The 23,938-nt window shown below is 36.6% G+C and overlaps 2 protein-coding genes across 3 annotated transcripts; both read left to right on the top strand.

Annotated features, from left to right (window-relative positions):
- The first annotated feature begins 1,791 nt into the window (after positions 1–1,791).
- Positions 1,792–10,512, top strand: LOC125473444 (TMV resistance protein N-like). Its single transcript, XM_048576258.1, has 5 exons — positions 1,792–2,769; positions 2,875–3,964; positions 4,089–4,361; positions 5,241–7,015; positions 7,147–10,512. Coding segments are annotated over exons 1-5 (3,633 nt in total). The 5' UTR covers positions 1,792–2,275; the 3' UTR covers positions 7,148–10,512.
- Positions 10,513–16,418: 5,906 nt separating this feature from the next.
- Positions 16,419–22,933, top strand: LOC125473443 (lysophospholipid acyltransferase LPEAT2-like). 2 transcript variants are annotated; one of them, XM_048576254.1, is made up of 14 exons: positions 16,420–16,986; positions 17,491–17,671; positions 17,785–17,844; positions 18,442–18,605; positions 18,691–18,754; positions 18,859–18,927; positions 19,061–19,162; positions 19,432–19,476; positions 20,223–20,293; positions 20,933–20,999; positions 21,688–21,738; positions 22,033–22,143; positions 22,254–22,301; positions 22,409–22,933. In XM_048576254.1, exons 1-14 carry the CDS (start codon positions 16,523–16,525, stop codon positions 22,577–22,579), a joined length of 1,668 nt encoding a protein of 555 aa, XP_048432211.1. In that variant the 5' UTR covers positions 16,420–16,522; the 3' UTR covers positions 22,580–22,933. The 2 variants fall into 2 exon arrangements, with proteins under 2 accessions (XP_048432212.1, XP_048432211.1); XM_048576255.1 differs by lacking the exon at positions 18,859–18,927 and having other exon boundaries at positions 16,419–16,986.
- Positions 22,934–23,938: the final 1,005 nt, after the last annotated feature.

Here is a 23,938-nt window from a genome sequence, read left to right on the forward strand (position 1 = left end):
TGCATGATTTTTCAAAAGGGTTTTCACAAACCTTAATAAGTTTTGCATGTTGATATTTGATCTGAACATCACAGACGGATTGCATGTTAGATATACGTTTCACTTGAACATCACGAGAAAAATACGCATCAGGAAAACCTAACATTCAAAGCATATGTATGGAAACTCATAAGTAATTGGTAAAATTGCATAGGATTGTTAGTAGTGACAGCAGAACCCTAGTGTTTAAATTACTTTTTTTTTCTTTTGGAATCGTGTTTAAATTGCTTTCCAAAACTGTTTTCTTTTGTTTTTTGTACTTTGCTAATTTCTTTAATTGTTTTTATTTAAATTCGCTTTTATTTTTAAATTTCAAAATCAACCTTTTCGAAACTTTGTTTCAAATAATTAACTAAGGATTAGCTTAAATACAAATTATTCATTCAATTCCTAAAGAGAACGACCCTACTTGAGCCATTTATACTACAACTACCTCATTCTCTTACAAATATTTTTAAGTGTTTTTATTCCTACTTTTGCAGGTGGTAAAAATCCTATCATGTTGCCCAAATGAAGGAAGGATTTATCGAGTGCGATAAGACTAAACACATATCTCCAAAGTTTTGCAATGCACATGAGCTTCAGAAAGCTAAGGTTATTGAAGTCAAACAAATCAATTCTAATAAAATCTAGCAAACCTATTTACCAAATCTCTACCAAAGTGCACGTTTCAGAAACTAGTGCATGGTATTGGATTACATCTGCTTATCAATCAGTCAAATTGAAGAATGCGAGATCAAGGGAAGCATCCAAGACACATGCATGTACACTTTTTTCTTTCGACTAGAATTTTTCCCACTGAGTTTTTCCTATTAAGGTTTTAACGAGTCAACATAAGCATACTTAACACTATATCAATAATTCAAGCAAAGTTGTACTATTTTTCCTTCACTACGGTTTTTTCCCACTAGATTTTTCCTAGCAAGGTTTTAACGAGACAACTGATGTTAATATGTGGATATCCAAAGGTGAGTGTTGTACAAGTTGTGGGTTTGAATGCCTACATGGTCTAATCAAAACTTAAAAAGTAAGGATAACTAAAACAGTTGTATTGTTGGATGACATGATTTTCAACATGCCTTAATTTGCCTTGTAGAATTATGCATGTAAAAGGCTCTGTATAAAAGGCATGCAGTGCATGATCAAACAACACATATGATTAAGTGTGAAATGCAATAATACTAATATCCCTCTCATTTCTTTGTCCTGCATCATTTATGTGATACATACTCGTTTCACTTTTATCTCTAGCAAAGATTATCTCTCTCACTTTTGTCTATTATAATATTTAAGAGCAACTTTGTAAAGTGGGAGTGAAGAAACGCATGCACTTGCTAAAGTAATCATAAATTCAAGGTTTTTTTTTTGTCAAAATAGTATCTGAGATTTGCATAACTCATCACTTTGGTCCTTGAGATTTGAAATCAATAGAAGTGGTCCCTGAGTTTATCTACCATCAATCATTTTGGTCATTCTATGAAAAATTATATTAAATAAGGATCAAAATGATAAAAATATCCTCAATTTAATAAACAATAGGCTAAATGATTTGACAAAAATTAAGGGTATTTTTGTCATTTTAACCTTATTTAATGGAGATTTTTCATGGAATGACCAAAGTGATTAATTATGGATAAACTCATGGACTACTTTTATTGATTTTAAATCTTAAAACTAAAATAAAAAGTTATGCAAACCTTATAAACTATTTTGACTAAAAAAAACCTATATTCAAAGTTAATACGACAGGTTACGATTTTTCACTACTAAAGCGAGAAAGAAGGTTTTCACCAAATCTAATAGTACTTTTTAGTCCCTGCGCCTTCAAGCTTGAGGTCACAAACCAGTAATCTTCTGGGTCAATGTAGTTTTACTCCTCCTTCAGCTCAATCATGCAGTCAGCCGTGCTCTTCCATTAACCCATTGGCCCAGCTTGGCTTTTGCCACCAACAACCGGATAGTTATGAATGCCAATTGCCAAGTTTGGTGACTTATTACACCATGCCTACCAACCGTTCGATGAAATTCCTCTTAGAAGCCTTGGGTCTGGAAACCCTGTTTTTCTTTCGCTGTACGCACTACCCACAATTTGGCCAGCTGAAAATAACGTTTTAACAACTGAAGTAGCGTTGACACCGAAAGTCTTCGGCAATGTCGCGTTTGTTTTGTCAAGAACTTTGGAAATTGCTAAACCCGATTTGCAGATTTTGTCCAAACTAACCCTCACAGTCCTTCAATGATCCCCCAAGCAGGCGTTTCTTCTTCTTCTTCGCCGACGCCGCTGTGGACGTACGATGTGTTCCTCAGTTTCAGAGGCACAGACACCCGCACAAGTTTTACTGACCACCTCTATGCCGCGCTGACTCGAAAGGGAATTATCACATTCAGGGATGATGAGAAACTCAAAAAAGGAAGTTCCATCACGGAACTCTACAATGCAGTTGAAGAATCAAGGTGTGTCATTGCCATTCTTTCGAGCAATTATGCCGACTCAACTTGGTGTATGGAAGAGCTTGCAACGGCTGTTGAGTGCAGGAGAGTAATGGGACAGATACTAGTCCCGATTTTCTATCACGTACATCCATCCGAGCTGCGAAACCAAACAGGGAATTTCGGGAAAGCGTTTTGTAAGCTTGAGGAACGAGCCGTTAAAGGTAATTTAGAAAAAGTACGGAGGTGGAGAGCTGCACTTGTAGAGGTAGCTGACCTCTCTGGATTCCATTTGGACGGGTACGTAAACTTACTTTTTTACTTTCTTCTTGTAGTGATATTTAAACTATGGTTTCACAAAATATGAGATGGTGATTTATTACTATTAGTTGTAACCTTTTGCAGGTTTGAATCAGAACTTATTCAAACTATTGTCGAAAATATTTCCACCAAATTGAATCAAACAATCTCCAGTGTATTTACGGATTTAGTTGGGATGGATTCTCGCGTAAAAGAAATGCTTTCGGACTTAGAGATGGGGCGGAATAATGTACACATCATAGGGATTTGGGGGATGGGGGGCATCGGAAAGACAACTATTGCCCATGTAGTTTCTGAAAGGATACGTGCTCAGTTTGAAGCTTACAGCTTTCTTGCCAATGTTAGAGAGGTAAGTGAAAAACAAGGTCTAGTTCATTTACAAAAGAAACTTCTTTCTGATATATTGCTGGAAAGTAATGTAAGGATGCACAACACTCATACAGGAAGCAGTATAATAAGGGAAAGACTACAAACTAAAAAAGTTCTTATCATTCTTGATGATGTGGATCGGTTAGAACAATTGAAGGCATTGTGTGACCATAGTTGGTTTGGTCAAGGGAGTAGAATCATAATAACCTCAAGAGATAAAGATGTATTGGTCAAAGGTGGAGTGGACAGAATAAATCAAGTTAAGGCGTTAACTAACAATGAAGCTCTTCAGCTCTTTAATTGGAAAGCCTTTAGGAGTGACCAGGTTGGAGAAGATTTTTTCCAGCTATCCAAGAATTTTGTTAAAAATGCTTATGGCCTCCCATTAGCCATTGAAGTTTCAGGTTCATCCCTCTTTCGTAGAAGTGTTGAAGAATGGTCAAGTGCATTGTTAAGGCTAGAAAGAAAGCCTGTTGAAATGCTTTTTGATGTACTTAAAGTAAGTTTTGATGGATTACAGGAAATAGAAAAGAAAATATTTTTGGACATTGCGTGTTTCTTTAAAGGAGAGGACGAATATCGTATAAAAAGAATACTAGAAAGTCGTTATGGCCACTGTCCAATCATTCATTTTAAAGTTCTCACTGAAAAATGTCTTCTAACTACATTCGGAGGAAAATTGTGGATGCATGATTTGATAGAACAATTGGGGTGGGAAATTGTTAGTCGGGAGCATCCTGAGGCAGGCAAGCGTAGCAGGTTGTGGCTTCCCAAAGATATTTTCCCTGTGCTTGTACATAATAGGGTAAGAAATTACTCGAAATACAGATTTAGAGATTGTTAAACTTAAAAAATAATTAGTTGAGTGTCTTGTTATATATATATTTTTTGATGCTTGCTACAACTAATTCTGTCTTCTTCTCTATTAGGGAACAACTTCGGTGCAAGGTGTATTCCTGAATTTTGAAAAAGAACAGGAGATTAGGGTTAATGATCCTTTTTCGGAAATGAAGAACTTAAAATATCTCAAAATTTGGAAAGGAAACATTTCTGGGAACACCAAATATCTTTCTAATGAGTTGGCGCTTTTGGAATGGCATGAATGTCCTTTAAATTCTTTGCCATCAGGATTTGAATCAGATAAGCTTGTCGAACTCAAGATACATTCAAGTTGCATCAAACAGCTATGGACGGGGAAAAAGGTAAGATCACAGTTAGTCTTCTGGATGTATATCCTTGAATATAATTTGAAGTTGAGGATACTGTTAGAATCCACTTCCTTGTCTGAAGAAACCCTGCTGCCCTTTTTAGGTTGTATACCATAAAGACTTTTCAGTCTGTCTAGTGCTGAAATATCCATGCAAGTATGTTACACATCATCTTTTTTTCCATAATTTTTATAGATGGAAAATGTTTAGGTTGACATATATCATACAAAACCAATAGTAAACATAAATTTCTATCAAAAAAACAAAGCACATGAAAGTATCTGTGACACATTGTCTTAGTGTAATATAATTCCCATTTACAGATCATGAGAATGTATCCATATTCTCTTAATGTTATACAGTTAAACATTTCACATCATATAGTATCATGTATACATGATGCAACATAACTCTCTTTTATTTCTGGACATTGTCCTCACTGTGTTTTCGTATACATTCTTCTATGTTTATCTTAGGTCTTGTTTGATAGGTTTCATAAAATACAAGTTTATAAACAATGCACATGTAAAATAAAGTTGCATTGGTTTGAATTTAATTTAGAATTATTAATAAACTTTCTAAAAAGTAGTAGTCTAAAAATTACAGGCTACTGCTAGCAACTTTCCCAAAATGTGTACTCATCTCATATAAACAGACACTGTAAGGAAAGATAAGGTATCTAACTTAACAACAACAACAACAAAGCCTTTTCCCACCAAGTGAAGGGTCTAACTTAATATGCGTAAAAAAAGCACTTAAATATTTTAAACCAAAAATTGAACTTTCGAGTTGGTGTCTTACAAGAATGTATTGCCATTTTTCTACCAATTATTTTTCTTTCAAATCATGCGATTATTTTTCAAATGATTTCAGTGTTGGAGCAGGCTAACTTTCATTGATATGAGTGACTCCCAGTACTTGATCAAGACCCCAGACTTTACTGGGGTTCCAAATCTTGAGATTTTGGTGCTTCAAGGTTGTGCAAGATTGGTTGAGGTTCACCCAACCATTGGAGGTCTCAGAAACCTTATTTCATTGAATATGAGAAACTGCAAATCTGTTGAGAGCCTTCCACCTTTCAAAAGTTTGAAATCTCTTAAAAGTCTTACTCTGTCCGCTTGTTCAAGACTCAAGAAGTTTCCTGAAGTTGAAGGAAATATGAAATGCTTGTTGAGAGTCTATTTGGATGAGACTGCTATAGAGGAATTGCCTACATCAATTCAACATTTGACGAGTCTTACCTTCTTGAACTTAAGAGACTGCAAAAACCTTTTGTCTCTTCCGAATACCATTCAATATTTGACATCTCTGAAAAGCCTCATTTTAGCTGGTTGCTCAAAATTTGATGAGATACCTGAGAATCTGAATTGTGTGGAATGCCTAGAGGAGCTTGATATAAGTGGAACTGCTATAAGAGAATCACCGTCTGTTGTAGGTATGTTGAATCTAAAATATCTATCCTTCCGGGGATGTCGAGATCTGCCTTCAAATTCGTGGCACTCGCTCTTTAATTGTTGGTGGTGCAGAAAGAGCTATGTCCCCACCAGTTTGTTGTTGCTAACCTCATTCTCCAGTTTAACTTCTTTGACAGAGCTAGACTTAAGTTATTGCAATTTAATAGATGGAGCAATTCCCCAAGATTTTGGTGACTTAATCTCCTTAAGAAAATTAAATTTGAGTGGCAATAATTTTGTTCGGCTACCAGAAAGCATCTGTCAACTCTCCAAGCTTGAATCTCTCAACTTGAGCAATTGTCGAAGGCTTCAGTTGCTTCCTGAACTACCGTTAAGTGTTCGGCATGTGAATGCAGAAGATTGTATTTCACTGATGTGTTTCCAAGATAAATTCAAGTTATGGACTTCAGCTGTCTCAGGAATGACTACTGTCAATTCCCACAGTTCATCCGATAATCCAGAATATTATACTTCAGCACCAAGACGTATCTCAAGAACTTACACTTCTGGAGGCTTTGGAATGACTACTTTCAGTATTTCGTCTGAAGATCAAGAATGGAAACCATGTGTTGATTCATGGTTACCAACTCAAGTGTTTCAAAGAGACCTATTGGATTGTAGGTCATGCTCCATGAGCTCTGTTTGTGCCCAAATTGAAATCCCAGAGTGGTTCAGCAATATAGTTAATGGCGATTCCATAGCAATCCCAATACCTCCAAATTTGAAAGATAATAAGAAGTGGATGGGGGTTGCTGCTGTTTTCTTAGTCAAGGGACAGCCTTCTGTTTCCAATAGTGAGTCAGATACAGAAACTTCTGATTACTTGTACAGATTCACATTGGGAACTCATGAGTTTCGACTGGAACCATATCTTCTTGACTGGAAGGAAAGTTGCACCCTCGTCAGATCTAGTTCTGATGATTTTCTTTGTTTTTTCTATGAATCTCATATGCGCTTTCCAAAGACGTTAAATGAATCAAGGTCAATATGGGCATTATTGGAAGCCATTAACTCGTGCATGGAGGTCCAGAAATGTGGGATACGTCTTGTTTACAAGCAAGATGTTGCAGGGTTTATCCAGACATTCATGATGTGTTTTGGTGGAGGCCAACATGAAATGAATCTGCAGGAAGTTGATAAAGCTACATTTGAGTCTGGATGGTTTAATCTAGACAATAAGTACATTTTCAGATGGTACAATTTCATTTTCCCTGAACTTTGTTCTTTGCATTGCGTTAAATTTCTTCATTATTGAGGTGACATGGTCTTCTAAAAAGTTAAAAATTAACTCATTCTTTGATATATATACATATATCTCTTTACAGATGTATGTATGTATTTGTGATTGCAGGGATTTTCTCATCATCTCGCGTGTGGACTCCTAAGGGCAGATTTTTACATGGACTTGTATGTACTTATGAAGAAAATACCTTATTGTCATCAAATTTGGGGTTTTACATACCACGGGCACAGTTTTTAGAGCGTTTCATGCTCTCAAATTCTAGTAGCATGAGCTGCATTTTGTTTCAAACCGATAAACCTGGCGCAGAGGTTCAATATGTGCATTGCACATTTTGTATCAACAAGATCGATTGGGGTTTTTCCGGACAATTACCCACTGCATATTACGTGGCTCTGATAGAATCCTTGAAACTTATAATCCATTGGTATCAGGTGTTCAGATAAATTTGATGAGATTGCAAAGTCCTGCAGTTGATGTAGAGGCAATAGTCTCATGTCAACTAACTGCAGAGATTGGTGTGTGTGGATCCTTTTGTATGTAGCTTCCTTTGGACCAAAGTACCCAAGTGGTTCGTTCTTCTGAGTAAGGCAACTCTGAAAATGTTCAACACTGCCTCAGACTTTGCTCGGTGATAGTAACTGTATGGGCTTTCACCACTCCACAAACATCCAAACATCAATTCTTGAGAATTTTGACACTCCCAATTCATTGTTTCTCTTGACATTTTTCTGTAATATGGTGTTCGGCTGCAGAAGATGGTAATCAAATGATAAAGAGTACAAGGCATCATGAAAGATTGATTCATAAGGCTTACTGATCATGTCTGATGCTCAAGGGCACGGGATTGTAACTTGTAAGTAGCCTTATATCTTTCTCACTAGATCAATTTTGTTATTTTTGGGCTACTTCCTTTTGCTGCTAGTAATTACTGTGGCATTCTAGATGGATAAAGCGATATGATGTATATAACTTTTTCACGTAGCATTACATTATTGATCCAGAATACCGTTGTGACGTAGGAGATTTAGCCAACTTACCACACCATCAAGCCTCAAGTTTTTCTTGGAACTCACAAACAGACCAGCTAAAGCTTTTTATTTTGACATCACATGCAATATGCATTACTTTACTGAATAATCTGCACAGTAAATCGTTTTAATTATATAATTAGGAACATAACCATGTAAAGGATTCCGTTGGATTTGGCTTGGTTTACACCTCACACTAAGTACATAACCAAATCAAATCAATCTGTTCAGGCCTTGTTTGTTTGTTTGTTGTCTACTCTCGAGATTCAATAAAGTTTGCTTCATAGCTTCTCCGTCTTCTACCTTCACTTGGACAAACCTTGCAAGTTGGCATTTATATTTTTCTTCAACATCTAGTGGGGTTGTCTAAGCCAAGTCAATAAGTCAATACTAAACAGCAAACGTGCTCAGTGATTGATTGTGTTCGGCTAATTTCCTTCTTGAGAAATTAAGAAAATACTGTATTTATCTACATACTATATGGAAAAGGAACTTCGCACAACGAATTGAAGATAACATCTTATCATTGAAAATGGAGAGATTTTGTGAATAAAGCTTTTATTCTTCCGTAAAACTAGTTAGCGATATGATGAGGAGCTCAACTCCTTGTAAGCTCATGCAAAGTTCCTTCTTCCAACAATGTGGATTTTATTCTCAGCACCCCATTATGTGACAAATTTTTAAGCCAAACATGTATACAACATCAAATAGAGTGATGTGGAGCACGTATAGTTGTTGAACTTCACGCGCTGCTCTAGAAATCAATAGGGGTCATCGTCATCATCATTGTGGCATCCTCGTTCGACGCCAGCACCACCACGTGCTCCACCTCCGTCACCATGCCTAGGCCCCACCGCAAGCACCGCCAGAGCCAAATCAAGAGAAGATTCAAGATTCAGATCCGAAACCAAATCCCAAAAGGCCGCAACAAATAGATAAGGATCCACTAACGGTTCATAATCCGGTTCAGAAGCCAGAATCTCTCTCTCCGTCCTTCCTTTCTCCACCATGGCCAACCAAAAACCAAGAGTTGGGCTCTCAAACTTTTCGAGGCCGCGACTATTCTGGATGCTACATCTAAAAGGGCTACCATGGGCTATAGCCTTGGTAGTTTTCAGTGAAAAAATAAAATTTTACACATAATTTTCATTGATTTCCGGTAGTTTACCATATATTTAGTCATTAATTCTACTTCTTTCAGTTTAATTATAAAAATATATAATACAGTTACAAACCATCTCTATTTCTTACCTCCTTTCTCATCGCTTCTTGTACATATATGTTTCAAGTTTGAATTTGTTTGAATTTTAACACATATTTATTTAATAACGAAAAATTTTTGGCTCATCTTATACAAAGTGTGAAAAATACAATACCGGTTTTTTTTGTTTACAAGATTTAAATCTTTAAGTTAGCCCATCCCGTGGAAAATCGCCATTAGCAGCTGGTAGAGCAAGAAGCGAATGAAGTTAACAACGACATGAACCCTGTGGCTGCAAAAGACGCAGCTCTGGCAGTGCTTGCGGCGAACCCTGTGGCTCCTGAACCGGATCAGGAATCGTTAGTGGATCCTGATCCGTTTGCTGTGAATTTTCGGGATTTGGATTCGGCTCCTGAAGTGACTTATGAAGCAGCTCTTGGCGTGATGACGAAGGTAGAGTACGTGGAGGTGTTAGCGGCGAACGTGGATGTCGATGCCGATGCAAAAAGCCAGTGGTGAACCACGTCTGCGAGTCAATTCAGGATTCAGATCCGGATCCAAGTTTCGAAAAACCGCAACAAATGGATCAGGATCCTTATAAACGGTTTTGGAACTGATCCAGGAGCCACAAGTGCTGGCGTGCCGCCGCAAGCACCGCCAGTGCCACATCTTTCGCAGCAAGTGTTCCATTCATGGCATTGTTAGCTTTATTCGTTGCTTGCTCTGTCGACCATGCAACCTTTATTGACGCAACAGCCACAACAACTGCGACCTCGAGAAGTTTGCAAGCCTACTCTGGTTTCCCGTTTCCCGTTGGCCATGGTGGAGAAAGGAAGGACGACAAGAGAGGGAGGACATGGCTCCTGAACCGAATGCTGAATTGTATGTGCATCCTTATCTATTTGTTGAGGCTTTCGGGATTTGGATCCGGATCTAGATCCTAAATCGGCTCCTAATCCGGCTCCGGCAGTGCTTGCTGTTGGGCTGGGCGTGGTGACGGAGGTGGAGCACATGATGGTGCTGGCGGCAGACTCGGACGCCACAGCGGTGATGACGATGACCCCATGCGGATTCCTAGAGGGGCACGCAAAGATCAAGACATTAATATGTTTAAAAGCTCATGCAATATATTTGTTCTCTCAACTTCTTAATTATAAGCTTATGCAATATTTGTTTTCTCGTCAATATGATATTCATTCTTAACATTTTTAGAAGAACAGTGATGATGTCGAAGTCGAATGATTCATGATTTTAATTTAAGGTTTAAGCAGTTCAAATAGGTCAAACTAAATCAAACCAAACTAATTGCGGGCTATTTCAAATCAGTCCAGTACTGCATGTTTTTTCTAATGTCAAAACGAGATCAAATTGGTTCGAATATTTTTGTTGTTGATATAATGATATTTTGACACTAAAGAGTGGAGAAATAAATTGATTGCGAACTTACTATTAACGAGATTGGAGCTTAGAGTCTCTTACTTACAAGTAAAAAATAATACTACTAAATTAAATGGGTTTTCAAATTGGTTTTATGTGGTTGATTTGAACAATTTCGTTGTTTTTCACCTACACCACTAACCCAACCTTCCAATTGCATCATACTGCATATCAACAAAGTGGACATCTCCTATCACAAAGCAAAGCTTTATTTATTTATTTATTTATTTGGCTCGAAACAAAGCATGTTTTAAAAGTTAAAAGTATATTATTTTTCAGTAGCAGTGGCCCAGTGAGACTGGCTTTAGTAGGGGTGGTTCGGTATGGGATACCGAACCGAAAACTATATACCAATTACCGAACTGAAAAAGTTCGGGATGAGATTTTAGCAACCGAAACCGATCCGAAATTTTGCCTTTCCCGAATTTCGGTATTCCCGAATGTTTTTCGGTTTTTCGGTACGGTTCGGGACGCAACCAACACCAGCAATCTCCAGTGGCTTCTTCACAAGCCTCCTCCTGAGATATCTTAATACCATTCTCCTCCGCCACCTCCACCATTCTCAGAAAGCAACGACCACGGCGACGACTCCGAATCCACCTAGCTCCCAACCCCACACCCACTCCTCTCCACAATCACATCTTCTCATGCCATTTCTGCACAAATCCTTTAGAACCCACATGCAAAAATCCAATCTTTTTCTTCGAGCACGGCGGCGACTCTGAGTCCACCTCGCTCCTAACCCCACACGGCCACACCCACTCCTCTTCACAATCACATGTTCTTATGCCATTTCTGCACAAATCCTTCAGAACCCACATGCAAAAATCCAATCTTTTTCTCTCGAGCTTCAGTGATCATCAAATGGAATTATTTGTTGTGGGTTATGAATCGTGCATGCGCAGCGCTGAGGATTCATAACCCAGAGACGAGAGAGCTTCAGAGAGGATAGAGAGAGAAATGGGTCGAGGCTAGAGACGAGAGAGCTTCTTCCTATCTCTGCTTCCCAACACGAAGACTGCTTCTCTCTCTCTGCCTCAAGAATCAAGATTCAAAACCAAAACAAAAGCTTTGTGCTTTTAGTTTCCAAAAAAGCTTTGTGCTTTTATCCCAAATCGACAAGGCATCACCATCACATGCCTTTTCCATATTATTTTATTTTTGTTCCTTTGCTAGTGGAACCGAAAGGCTCTGCTTTTTATTTTATTTTTTCATTGTTCTTTGCAGATGTAGCGCTGGAAAGTAGGAACCAAAAACAAAAGAAGATTTCGGGACTTCGGGAATACCGAAGAAAAGAAATCTGGAAACCAATTACATACCGAATATTTCGGTATTTTTCGGTATGGGATTATCAAAGTTTGGGATAGTTTCGGTTTGGGTTTGGGATTTTTTCGGTTTGGTTTGGGATTTTCGGGAATTTTTTCCAGCCAGCCCTAGGCTTTAGTGACGTTGTGAAGCTGCTGCTGCGGCCGCGCGGCTTTCACATCCACCTAATTCACATGTTGCGTTTGCATTGGAATGACTTGTATGAAATTGATTTATACTGTTACGCGAAATGTTACAGTATCCCTAATGAGAATTTCTATAGGAGGTTTTATCTTTTATGAGGCTATTAATTTTTAAGTACTAGTGAGAAATTTTATCATAAATGAGTTGAAAATTTGGGCTAGATTCACCACTTGGGCTAGCAACTTACTTTCTTGAGCAACATAAAATTGGGCTACATCTAGCCTAAAAAAAAATAGTGGGTCCCACAAAAAATAGCAACTCATGTGAGCAAAATTCTATCACTCTCCATCAACTTACGAATACACTTGTACTCTCCTTTTATTATTTTTTTAATTTTCTTTTCTTGCATATTTTTCTTGCAGTTTGGCAAATTAGTGATTGTTTTAAATTCCATAAGAATTAAAATTCCAAATTGATTTAACGTTCATGGGCATTGGTGGGTGAAATTTTCAAATAATTTTTTTTTCAAAATTGTATAATTCTAATTTACCAATTGGTGCTAGGTAAATTGTTGTGTTGGACACAAAAATCAAACTATTTCAAATGGCGAAGTGAGGGTTTATTTCTCTTAACATATGAGATTGAGATAAAAAAATTTAATCCAACGAACAGTTCATAAGTGATGAAATCTAACTTTGTCAGAATTTGAACCATTTTAGATTGAAAAGTTCATAAAAAAATTTAAGATAACGCATCCAAAAATCAACTTAAGAAAAGTTAGCATAAAAAAAATATTATCGCATAATAAAATTGTATAAATAAATATATATAGTGTAACATCCCACATTGACCAAAGGAGAGGGGGTGATGTGCCTTATATGCACATGCCCACCTCCAATAGCATGAGGCTTTTGAAAACTCACTGGCTTCGGATTCCATCGGAACTCCAAAGTTAAGCAAGTTCGAGCGAGAGCAATCTTAGGATGGGTGACCTCTCGCATGAGTTCCCAGAAACAAAACCGTAAGGACGTGGCCCAAAACGAACAATATTCTGTTACAGCGGAGCCGGTCTAGGATGTGACATATAGCCCATATATAGCCTGAAATCAATAGCCCCTCATTGGAAAAGATTCTTTTATAATGCTCTATAGATTCCTCAGAGCTCTAAAATTGGCTATATCCACCACTTTTCCAGCCTCATATAGAGCCCCTCACTGGGGATGCTCTAATGAGGGGTCTTATATAAGGCTGGAAAAGTGGTGGATATACTCCAATTTAGAGCTCCTAGGAACCTTCAGGGCTCTAAAAAAATCTATCCCAGAGGGGTTATATATTTTTTGAGCTGCATATGGAGCTATATATTTATATTATGTAGTAATTTGATTATGCAGTAAATTTTATTTTTTCCTTAACTTGTCTTAAGTTGATTTTTAGACATGTTATCTTAAATGTTTTCATGAACATTTCAACCTAAAAAAAGTTCAAATTTTGATAAAGTTAGATTTAATCACTTATGTGCGTGGTATCTTAAAATTCATCACTTTTTTTTTTATGAATTTTTAACCTAGGCATGCAATTAAACTCAAAGCACAACACTTTCTTTATCAATAACACAAAGTACAATATTTTTGGATAAGTATAAACACAAACACAAACTACAACATTAACAAACTATATTAGAACAAGTACATAATAATCAAATCTCTCCATGATACTCTTCCGATGCAAATGGGAGTTGAAAGGCGTGCAGTTCTTCTTCTTTTTTTTTTTTTTTTTTTTTTCTTTTGAGAACTGAGTTTTGTTCCTCTTATCCACTCCTAGCCGGAGTGTCAATCTTTGATGTTTCCGTCATCATAAGCTTAAGCTCTTGTTTGTTGTCAAAACTCTCTTTGCAAGCCATAAACGAGCTAGCTAAAAGTTTTGCTTCTTCGCCAATATCATGCGCAATACCGTTTTCTTTTTGTGCTTTAGCTTTTTTGTTTCCAATAGGCCTTTGATGTTGGGTTGAAGTTTGTGCACTATTTTGAGTTTTCAGAACCGACTCTATAAGATCCTCATTGTTGACAGAAAAACTATTTGCTATTGGAGATAACTCATTAATGAAGAGTGTTTCATTCCACTTCGGGGAAGGTCGTAAAATCTCCCAACATTTCATGAACCGGAATGATTTTTCCCTCTTTCTTATAATATGAGGACTCTACATCTTCTATCTATGAATGTGTGGATTAAAGTTTAAAATTAATAAATAAAATAATATACTAAAATGCAAATAAATTACCTAAACAAGTAAAATCAATAAAAACTCACATGGTTTTTTTTCTCAACTACCACTCTTGGGCCTCCGTTTAATGTATAAAAGTTTGAAAACCAAGATACTTCAAGGTAGTAACTGAGAATTACCCTTCATTTATTTTGTCAAAATAGGAAGAAAAAAAAAAAGAAAAAAAAAAAAAAGAAGATGTACATATGTTTATCCTTTGGGGAATTTACTTGTCCACTCATTTATGACCAATGTATTTTTATCAGACAAACATCATAATCAGAACTATTCATTCTCTTTACTATTATTTAAAGATCATCTTTACCAAATATCATTCAATTTGAAAATGTTTAGTCATCTATGCGTGTCAAAGAAATTAACAATTTTGATAATAAGTAGCATTCCCAAGATGACCTGTCTATTGTTTAATGCATATTATGGCTAACAAGTAGCATTTCGAGTATAGATTGTCTTGCATCTCCAATTTGAAGTCGAAATATAAATTTGGAATCGATATGAGATTTGAGTTGAAGGTGGATCCCATGCCAAATAGGAAAAATATTATTCAACAAAGAAAAATGAGATTTGAGTTTTGAGTCAAATTATCTCCTATGCACATAACCAAATTCTTAAACTCAAATATGAGTTGAGTCCAATGTTGTCTTCTCTAATTTAAAGACTCAAATCTTAAAACTCAAAATTATGTTTGATTTTTAGGATTTGAGTCCTTGCATTGGAGAAGAAAACCAAAATGCATGAATCTCTTACGTTTTTTGGACCCAAATATAAAATAGAATAACGCTAAGGAGAATATTTATATGTGGGAACATGAATTTTTAGGCCAAAATAAGGAGGATCAAAATACAAGCACCTCATAAATTTGGGCATGGACTAACCGGCTCCAATTATGTTGGACTGTGTAAATGGACCGATTGTGGCAACACACCTATTAGGCTCCGAAATAGTAGGTAAGGCTTGCAGATCTTATCGAGAATGATCATGCTTACTCTGCAAAGTACAGAGGTTTGTTCCGACGAACTCGTTTCCTATAATATTGCAGATTCCTACAATTTAGAAATTGACTTAAGCCTCAAGTAATAACAATCCTACAAGGAAAGAATATCTATTGCTAGATATTCTCTAGGATCTCTCGGTTTATTTCGGATATCACTATCCTAAATGACTCTCTCTCGATTGGTATAAATACATCTCCCTAAGATTTAACATGGGTAACACCTACTTTGTTCTGAATTGCTCTCTTGCCTACCGCTTGGGTTTTAAGGTTTTTATATTAACTTGACCGTTAGAGAAACTTTGCCCTGTATCACCCCGGTACCTTAGTAATTTCATGGTTGCTTGTTCATTCTTGTAGATGACTATTCTTGCTTTCCTCTATACACGGGCACAAAGTTGGTTCCAACATATACCAAATTGGTGTACCAGCGCTTGCCACACGAATGTTGTATAAAAATGTAAACTTCCTAGCATTTTCCATAAGGATGCAGGCCAGGATTTGAGTCTTGTAGAGGTGCTCTTCGATGATGACAAAGAATATATGATTCTGATTATAAAATTTATACAATAAAAATTATATTGATCACAAGTGGGTGGATAAGCATTTCTTGATCACATTACATAAGTAAATTTGTATTCTCCAATAAAATATTAAGAAAACGCGGCGAAGTAAATAATATTAGAGAGATTAAATTTTTAAACAAAACTTTGTAAACTAGATAATGAGGAAGTTGATGATTAGTCATTACTTAAGTGTTATTAACGTACTTATTTATTGGTGATGCATTTTTTTTTTTTAACAAACAATATTATTTACGAGAACAAGACTATCAAGAATGTGATTCAAATTTGATAACACGTATTTAATTTGTAAATTTAATTTAAAAAATTTAATATTCTCATCACCGAATAATATTCCGCCGCATGTAGAGAGAGATCCATGCCTTCAATAGCGTTGTATGAACCCTTTGTAAATTTTTGTTTCTCTCTCTCTTACCTACGGAAGCTAGCGTGGAGCTTCATTAGCCTTACTGCTACTCTGCTCCCCCAAGAAAAAACACCCACAGTAATGGCAGACCACGATCTCACCTCCCCCTTCCTCTCTCCTCCACCTTCCGATCACCCCCACTTGATCCTCACCATCCAAGACGACACCGATACCGAATCGCACCACAACCACAACGGCATCCACACCCATCAGAGCACCAGCGCCGACCACCACCACCACTCTTGCAACCCATTTGCATTTCTCGGGTCCGATGGGTTGACCGTGCCCGTTTCCACCACCGCGGACCCGTTTCGGAACCACACCCTCGAGATTACGGGTATTTACGAGTGGTTAAAGATCGGAATTTGCCTGCCCATTGCGCTGGTTCGGCTGGTGCTGTTTGGGGCGTCTTTGCTGATTGGGTTTTTGGCGACGAAATTGGCTCTTCAGGGGTGGAAGGATAAGAAGAGCCCTATGCCGAGGTGGAGGTGCAGGATTATGTGGATCACTAGGGTCTGTACTCGATGCATTCTCTTCGCTTTTGGGTAAGTTTAATGATAATTTTTGTTGGGTTTTTGTTATTTTGTTTGTTATTCTGTTCTGGGTTGGTTTAGCTGTGTTTGGTTGCTGGGAAAGTGGAGGAATGGACTAGAAAGTGGAATTTGGAATTTTTATTTTAATTGAAGTGAAGTAGTTAGTTCGATTGGAAGGGGTCAGATGGAAGCCTAGGATTCTGGTCTGTTTGGATGCTGAAAAGTGAAAACTTGAGCAAGGAAAGTGAACTTTGATTTTTGGAGATTTAATTGCTGCAATCGAAGTGAAGTGAATGGTTTTATTAGATTCAATTGAAAGGAAGGATAAGGAGAGTATTGGAGTAAACTATTAAACTCTCTTGGAAAATTGAAAAATACAAACTGGAGCGGAATGATAACCGGTGGTAATCGTTTGATAGTTTATCTCTTTCATGTTATAGTTGATTTTCGTTTTAATCTCTGTTTCCTCGTAGTTTTTAAAAATTTGATTTTTCCCTTTTGCACCTCTTGTTGCAGCTACCATTGGATAAGACGGAAAGGAAAACCTGCTCCCCGAGACATTGCTCCAATAGTTGTTTCTAACCATGTGTCTTTTATTGAACCTATCTTCTATTTCTATGAATTATTCCCTACAATTGTGGCATCCGAATCCCATGATTCCCTACCTTTTGTTGGGACGATCATCAGAGCAATGCAGGTAACTTCACAGTAATTCTGCACTTCATTTGCTAGCAAACTTTTTACATTCTCTTTAGTTGATAGAATTTATATTCTGTTCTCATTGTTTGCCTTATTGTTTTACGTTCTCAGGTGATATATGTTAACAGGTTTTCAGCATCATCAAGGAAGCATGCTGTCAGTGAAATCAAGGTAAAAAGTTTCTGTTAGTTCTTGGTTATCCCTATTTTATTAGTAAGTTATAAACCCGTTTAGAATCATAGGTTGGCAACCATTGTCACTGCCTGTCGTTTATTATAGAAGTAAGCACATATATGCTTCTGTGTTCCTTCTTATAATTACTAAGTTTTTTTTGTTTTATGTTGTTGTTGTTGTTTTTTTTTTATTTTTATTTTTTTTTATAAGTTTGGATGCCTTTGAAACATCTCTCTTTCAACTGTAAATTGTTGTTTCCTTAAAACTATAATTGTATTCCTTGTGATGTGGTCTAGTTCTTAGATGTCTTGACTTGGATACTGTATTCTGTGATATTTTAGCCTGCATCACTATGTTAATGTATTTCTTACTCATGTGTTCCATAGAATGTAGTACATACACGCTTTTTTAGTCCAACTGCAGCTGGAATACTTGTACTTCACCTTTTAGGTATTTATCTTCGGTTAATTAGTTGCATGTTGGATGTAATTGTATGAACCTATAATAGTGTTGGAGATAAAAAGTCAAGTGTTTTTATCACTTTTATAAGCTATTTGATACAGAAATGTGCTTTCAAGGATCTGAAATATACAGAGAAAAGCTTCATGTGGTAGATTTCCTCGAGTTCTTTTATTTCCCGAGGGAACCACAACCAACGGGAGATATCTCATTTCATTTGAACTTGGTGCATTCATCCCTGGTTTCGCCGTCCAACCAGTAGCTGTACGATATCCCCATGTACACTTTGATCAATCCTGGTAGGACACTTTTCTAATTTGAAACTTTCTGTTGGTGCTGTCTTCAGTGGTATCTATTAATGTTTTCATGTGAAATACCGTTCAGGGGGCACATTTCTTTGGCAAAGCTCATGTTTAGAATGTTCACACAGTTTCACAATTTCATGGAGGTAATCTCTTTCTCCTATTTGATTGTGGTTGATGCACTGTGTGGTGTTATAACATTTTGTACTGCATCGGCATTGATTTAGGTATTTTGATCTGAATTGAACAGGTAGAGTACCTTTCTGTTGTTTCACTCTTTGATAACAAGAAAGAAAGTGCTACCCGTTTTTCGGAGAGGGTGAGAATCTTGGTGAAATTAATCTGCTGTCTGTTTTTCTTGAGCCATGAGTTTAGTTTTGCATTGCACATTTTCTGTTCTGCCATTGTTTTGTAGATTATTAATAGAAGTTGGCACGTATGAATATATGCAGACTAGTCATGCTATTGCAACTGCACTCAACGTTGTACAGACGTCTCATTCATATGGAGATTTAATGCTTCTCATGAAAGCATCTCAGTTAAAATTGAAACTGGTAAACATCTTGGTTAATACTTATTTAAACTTTTTTTTTGTTTGAAACCAACCTATCAACCTGAGACTGACTCTAACACCACCCCAACCCTCGCCCACTCCCCCCACCTCCCCCACCACACCCCCCCCCCCACCACATTCGTTTATCCTAGCCAAAGCCCAACAATTTTTAGAATTAAATGAGCTTCTATTTCTTAATTTATGTTTAAATGGTTTAAGAGCTATTCACAACCTATTTATAGTACACTAAACGTTTCTATATGTTCACAGGAGCAACCTTCAGTGTATATGGTTGAAATGGCAAGTGTAAAGTCAGTAAGTGATTGCATATAATTGCTCTCTCTCTTTCTCTCTCTCTCTCTATCTCTCTCTGTGTATACATATATAATATTATAAAACTTAAAGAGAATTTATAGCTGTGCATCCTGGTGTGTAGATTAACATATATAGTTTTAGATAATAGAACTGATTTTGGATATGTCCACAGGAGCGACATTCAGCTTATATGGTTGACATAACTTCTGTCCTTTTCTGAGAAAAAAGAGTTACATTCGGAGATTCGTCTAATATTTTCTTGCACCTCATATATTACCTCTGAATACTTTTCAAATTGTGGATGATTTGCAAAATCAGCCATTAACGCTTATAGATCTGATCAAATATGCCCTATAAAAGCATTCAGTAAATAAGGGCAAGTCTGTTGAAATGGTATAAGATGACTATTTAATTCCCTTGGTCATGACCGTGTTGCTTGTGGGACTGTATTTGAAAACAGAATAGTTCACAAGTATACCAGGGTGAGGATAAAGTTGCCAATATTATCCTACTTAGTTCATTGATTCAAGGCATTGACAAGTTATAGTAGTTTGAAATTCTACCAGAGTGGCTATAGCTCTTTAATAGGCTGATGCATTAACTTTTTACATGGTATATGCTATTTCTATCTGCTGCCAGTACAAGAGTGTCTTAAGTTTTATGTCCTTTATCTATTCGTTATTGTGCCCTTTGCTTTGTTTAACGATATACGTGAGACCTGATAGAGTTTATGTCTTGTTTTTCAGTTACTCCATATAAGCAGCATGGAGGCTGTGGACTTTCTAGATAAGTTTCTTTGTATGAATCCAGACCCAAGGTATTCTTGAAACTATTATTAAAGTGAAGTTGTCGCTACATCGCCCTTTTGGCTAGTGGTGTTTGTCAGCTATTATTATTATTTTTATTATTAAGAAAATGACGCGGTTATTTAAATTTAGCATCTGTCATCTGAATAGGGTTCATATATAGTTTTTATCTCCACCTTGTTTCTTGTAAGTATATTCCCTCCCCCCATATGATCTTAACACGTATGGTGGAAATTCTTGTTAGATAAATGCAATTAGTTATGGTAAGATTGCTTGTTCAAGACAATGTATTAAATGCTATTGGGCAAATATCAGTCCTTCTGCCAACCAAGAAAACCAAAAGGGTGCATATGTATGTGTTCATCCTGCTTCTATTTTGTATGCGTTTTGACAATATTTTTTTTCTTTTCATGTTTGTACAATGTCATTCGTGAAGCTTGTCTTATGTTTGCAACTTCGATACTTCACTTAACAATGCTTAGAACCTTGAACAACGCATCTAACATCATTTAGTAATTAGATTTCTAGCTAATAATTTAGTTAAATGCTGCGCCATTTGAAATGCTTAACGTACTAGAGCTTTGAATCTATGCAAAACCTATTGCAAACACAAGACATGTAGGATTCTTATTGTTGTGTCCTGTTTGCAGAGGTCATGTTCACTACCATGATTTCCTAAGGGTGCTAAGACTCAAGGCTTGTAGCTATTCCAAAGAGGTCAGTTGCCGTATAGTTTTGTGCTAAACAATTTCTCTTATCTCTTGGTGTGCTACCACTTGAACTTAATGCTGAGTTTTAGAGTTTAGAAAGGTTATATGATATGTTCTAGCTTTTATGAAATGAACTTTGGCATATAATATAAGAGATATCCACATCAGAATCATGTGTACATGTATGGGATTTAGAATAGTAAGAGTTGGTAGACGTAACATGAATTGATACTTCAAAGCACCCTAATTTTTTTTCTCCTCTAGGATAGAAATATGGTTGCATGGCTTTTGATACCATTCTCTTGGCCCTTGGGTGAAGTTACTTTTTTGTCTATATGCTGCAATTGTTTGCTTCAAGTGTTTGTCCTCCTCCTGTGGACTTACTTCAGTATCCTCTATTACAACTAGCTTAGTGGTTAGTGTGTTGGAATGGTGTCTAAATGTACAAGGACAGGGGAACATGTTGTACAAAAGGCTTTAATTATGGGAAGAATGCATGATAACTTTTCTGCTATTTTTATTTTTTATTTTATTTTGTCTGTTGTCTTTTCCTTATTTTAACTACCATGATTGCTTTTTGTTTCTGACTGTACAAAGTATACACGTGATTGGGCATCACAGCATGTCAAATGTTTTCACGAATGGATTTAACTTTCAATTCTCCGTCATTCTCATTGAAAGATTTTGTGTCACAGATATTTGCATTCATGGATGTTGAGAGAAATGGAGTAATAACGTTTAAGCAGGTAATCGAACACCCCCAAGCCCTCTCTCTAGAAATCCACAAAGTTACTTTAGAGAGTTCAATACATGTTGACAGGCATATATTGAACTACCGTAATAGCTTTGTATATTTCATATTTGGTTAGATACCAAATAATTTAGTTTCACAACTGGAATAACTTATTACTCGCGCATATATGGGAATTGGCTATAGATGCAATTGTTTGCGCATCTGTTTTGGTTTTGGTTTTTCTTTTCTAAATGCTAAATGCCATGATACCAAGTTGAGCATAATCATATCATTCTGTTGCTTTCAGTTCTTATTTGGATCAGCGCATGTCGTTAAGCGGCCATTGTTCCGCAGAGCCTGTGAATTAGCCTTTTGTGAATGTGTTTCTGGGGAGAATGACTACGTTTCAGAACAAAATGTATGTTGCTTGCACTGATTTCCCTTCTTTTATCCTTTTCAAGTCCCCAGATAACTTTTTTATGACGAATTGACATGTGATTCCTTGTTTCTTAATTGCTTTTCAATCAGTTTGGAGAGTCCATTGGACATGCAATCCCAGATTTGAATGAGGATGAGGTGATGGCCATACCCTTTTAGGCTAGGATTTTCAAGATATATTACCATGAAACATCTTCAGGTTGCCCCTTTTGCAAGATGACTAATGTTTAATTGAGTGCTTGCAGGTCCGTGGACTGTTCAATCTATTTGATTCTGATAATGATGGAAGAATCAGCAAGGAAGATTTTTTGACCTGCCTAAGAAAAAACCCACTACTGATTGCGGTTTTCTCGCCTTGTTTGCTTAACAAAGACATTTCAGAAGATGGAAATAGGTTGGTGGAGGAGATTGTGTAGTGGATGGGTTTCTCTATTAGGTTTTGTGTGAGATATTGTGCAGCATTTATAACCTCCGATGGTATGGTATTATTTTGGGTGGAGAAGGGAGTGGAAGGGGGCGGAGCTTCGGGATTGCTAAAGTATAGAGGAGGGAGGAGGGGGCATAATATTTTTACCTTGCACCCTTAAGCTGCTCATATCATACCAGAGTTTTGATTTAATTGCTGTTTCCTTTTATTTGTAAGTTTGTATAATCATTGCTTATTATTAAGTGTTACATAATCAGTTGGACATTAATTGAGAGAAATTCTTTGTAGCAACCTTGACTGTGAAATTTGCAATTTTTCTCCCATTAACGTGAGGAATTTGGGAGATACGTGATCTTGTTATTTGTCCTGGAAATTGTCTTGTCTTGTATTGTACCTCCCCAAAATTGTTACTTAGGGCGGTGTATTCAATTGGGATTTTGAGGGATTTTAATTCTTTTAATAAATCTAGGGATATTCAATCAGGATTTTAAGTGATTCTCTGAAATTCAATGTGTATTCAATCAGGATTTTAAGATAGTTTATTAAAATTCTTAGAAATCCAGGTGTATTCAATTAGAATTTTAAAGAAGTTTATAACATTCTAGGTGTATTCAATTAGAATTAGAATTTAGAGAATCTGGAAAAGTTGAGGAATTAGAGGGAATTAGAGAAATTTTATAGTGTATTTTAAGCATTTACAAATCTCACTTCATAAGATTTCGAGAGAATTGAATTAAAATTTTACATAGAATCTCTACAAATTAGTTAAGCTCCGTAAAAATCTATGGATTTATAAATCCATTAAAATATTTCAAATTCCTAATTGAATACATCCCCTTAGATTCCATTTTAAGCAAATGCATGTGAAAGGGGCAATAATGGAAAACAATGGTTATCCACCCCAAACCAAATTCACATAAGGGTGCGTTTGTTGTACCGGATTATCTCGGGCTAGACTAACTTCAAGGACTAAGTTGGACTGGCTTAGAATAGACTAAGCTGGACTAACTTAGTGATACATTTGGTGTAGTATCAGACTACAAGCAGGATAATAAAAAGTAATTCTGTTTTTTTTTTTCTTTTTGTTTTTTTTTTTTTGTCTTTTCCTATTCTCGAACTATCTCCCTCTCTCGTGAAACCTCTCTTTTCCTTCTCCCTCTACCTCTTTTCCCATCAAACCCGATCTCCCGCTTCTCATGAATCACAAAACATAAAGCCCAAATTTTACAAGTTTCTCATAGATTACAATATTCAAATACCAATTTTCACAACTTTCTACTAAATTTCACAAGTTTCTTAGCTTCTTTGCCACCACCGACAAAAACCCCAACTGGTACTTGGGCATTTG

This window comes from the organism of the source record quoted next, unplaced genomic scaffold (assembly GCF_019419815.1).
Source record: "Pyrus x bretschneideri cultivar Hongxiangsu unplaced genomic scaffold, Pyrus_bretschneideri_v1 Contig87, whole genome shotgun sequence".
NCBI lineage: Eukaryota > Viridiplantae > Streptophyta > Magnoliopsida > Rosales > Rosaceae > Pyrus > Pyrus x bretschneideri.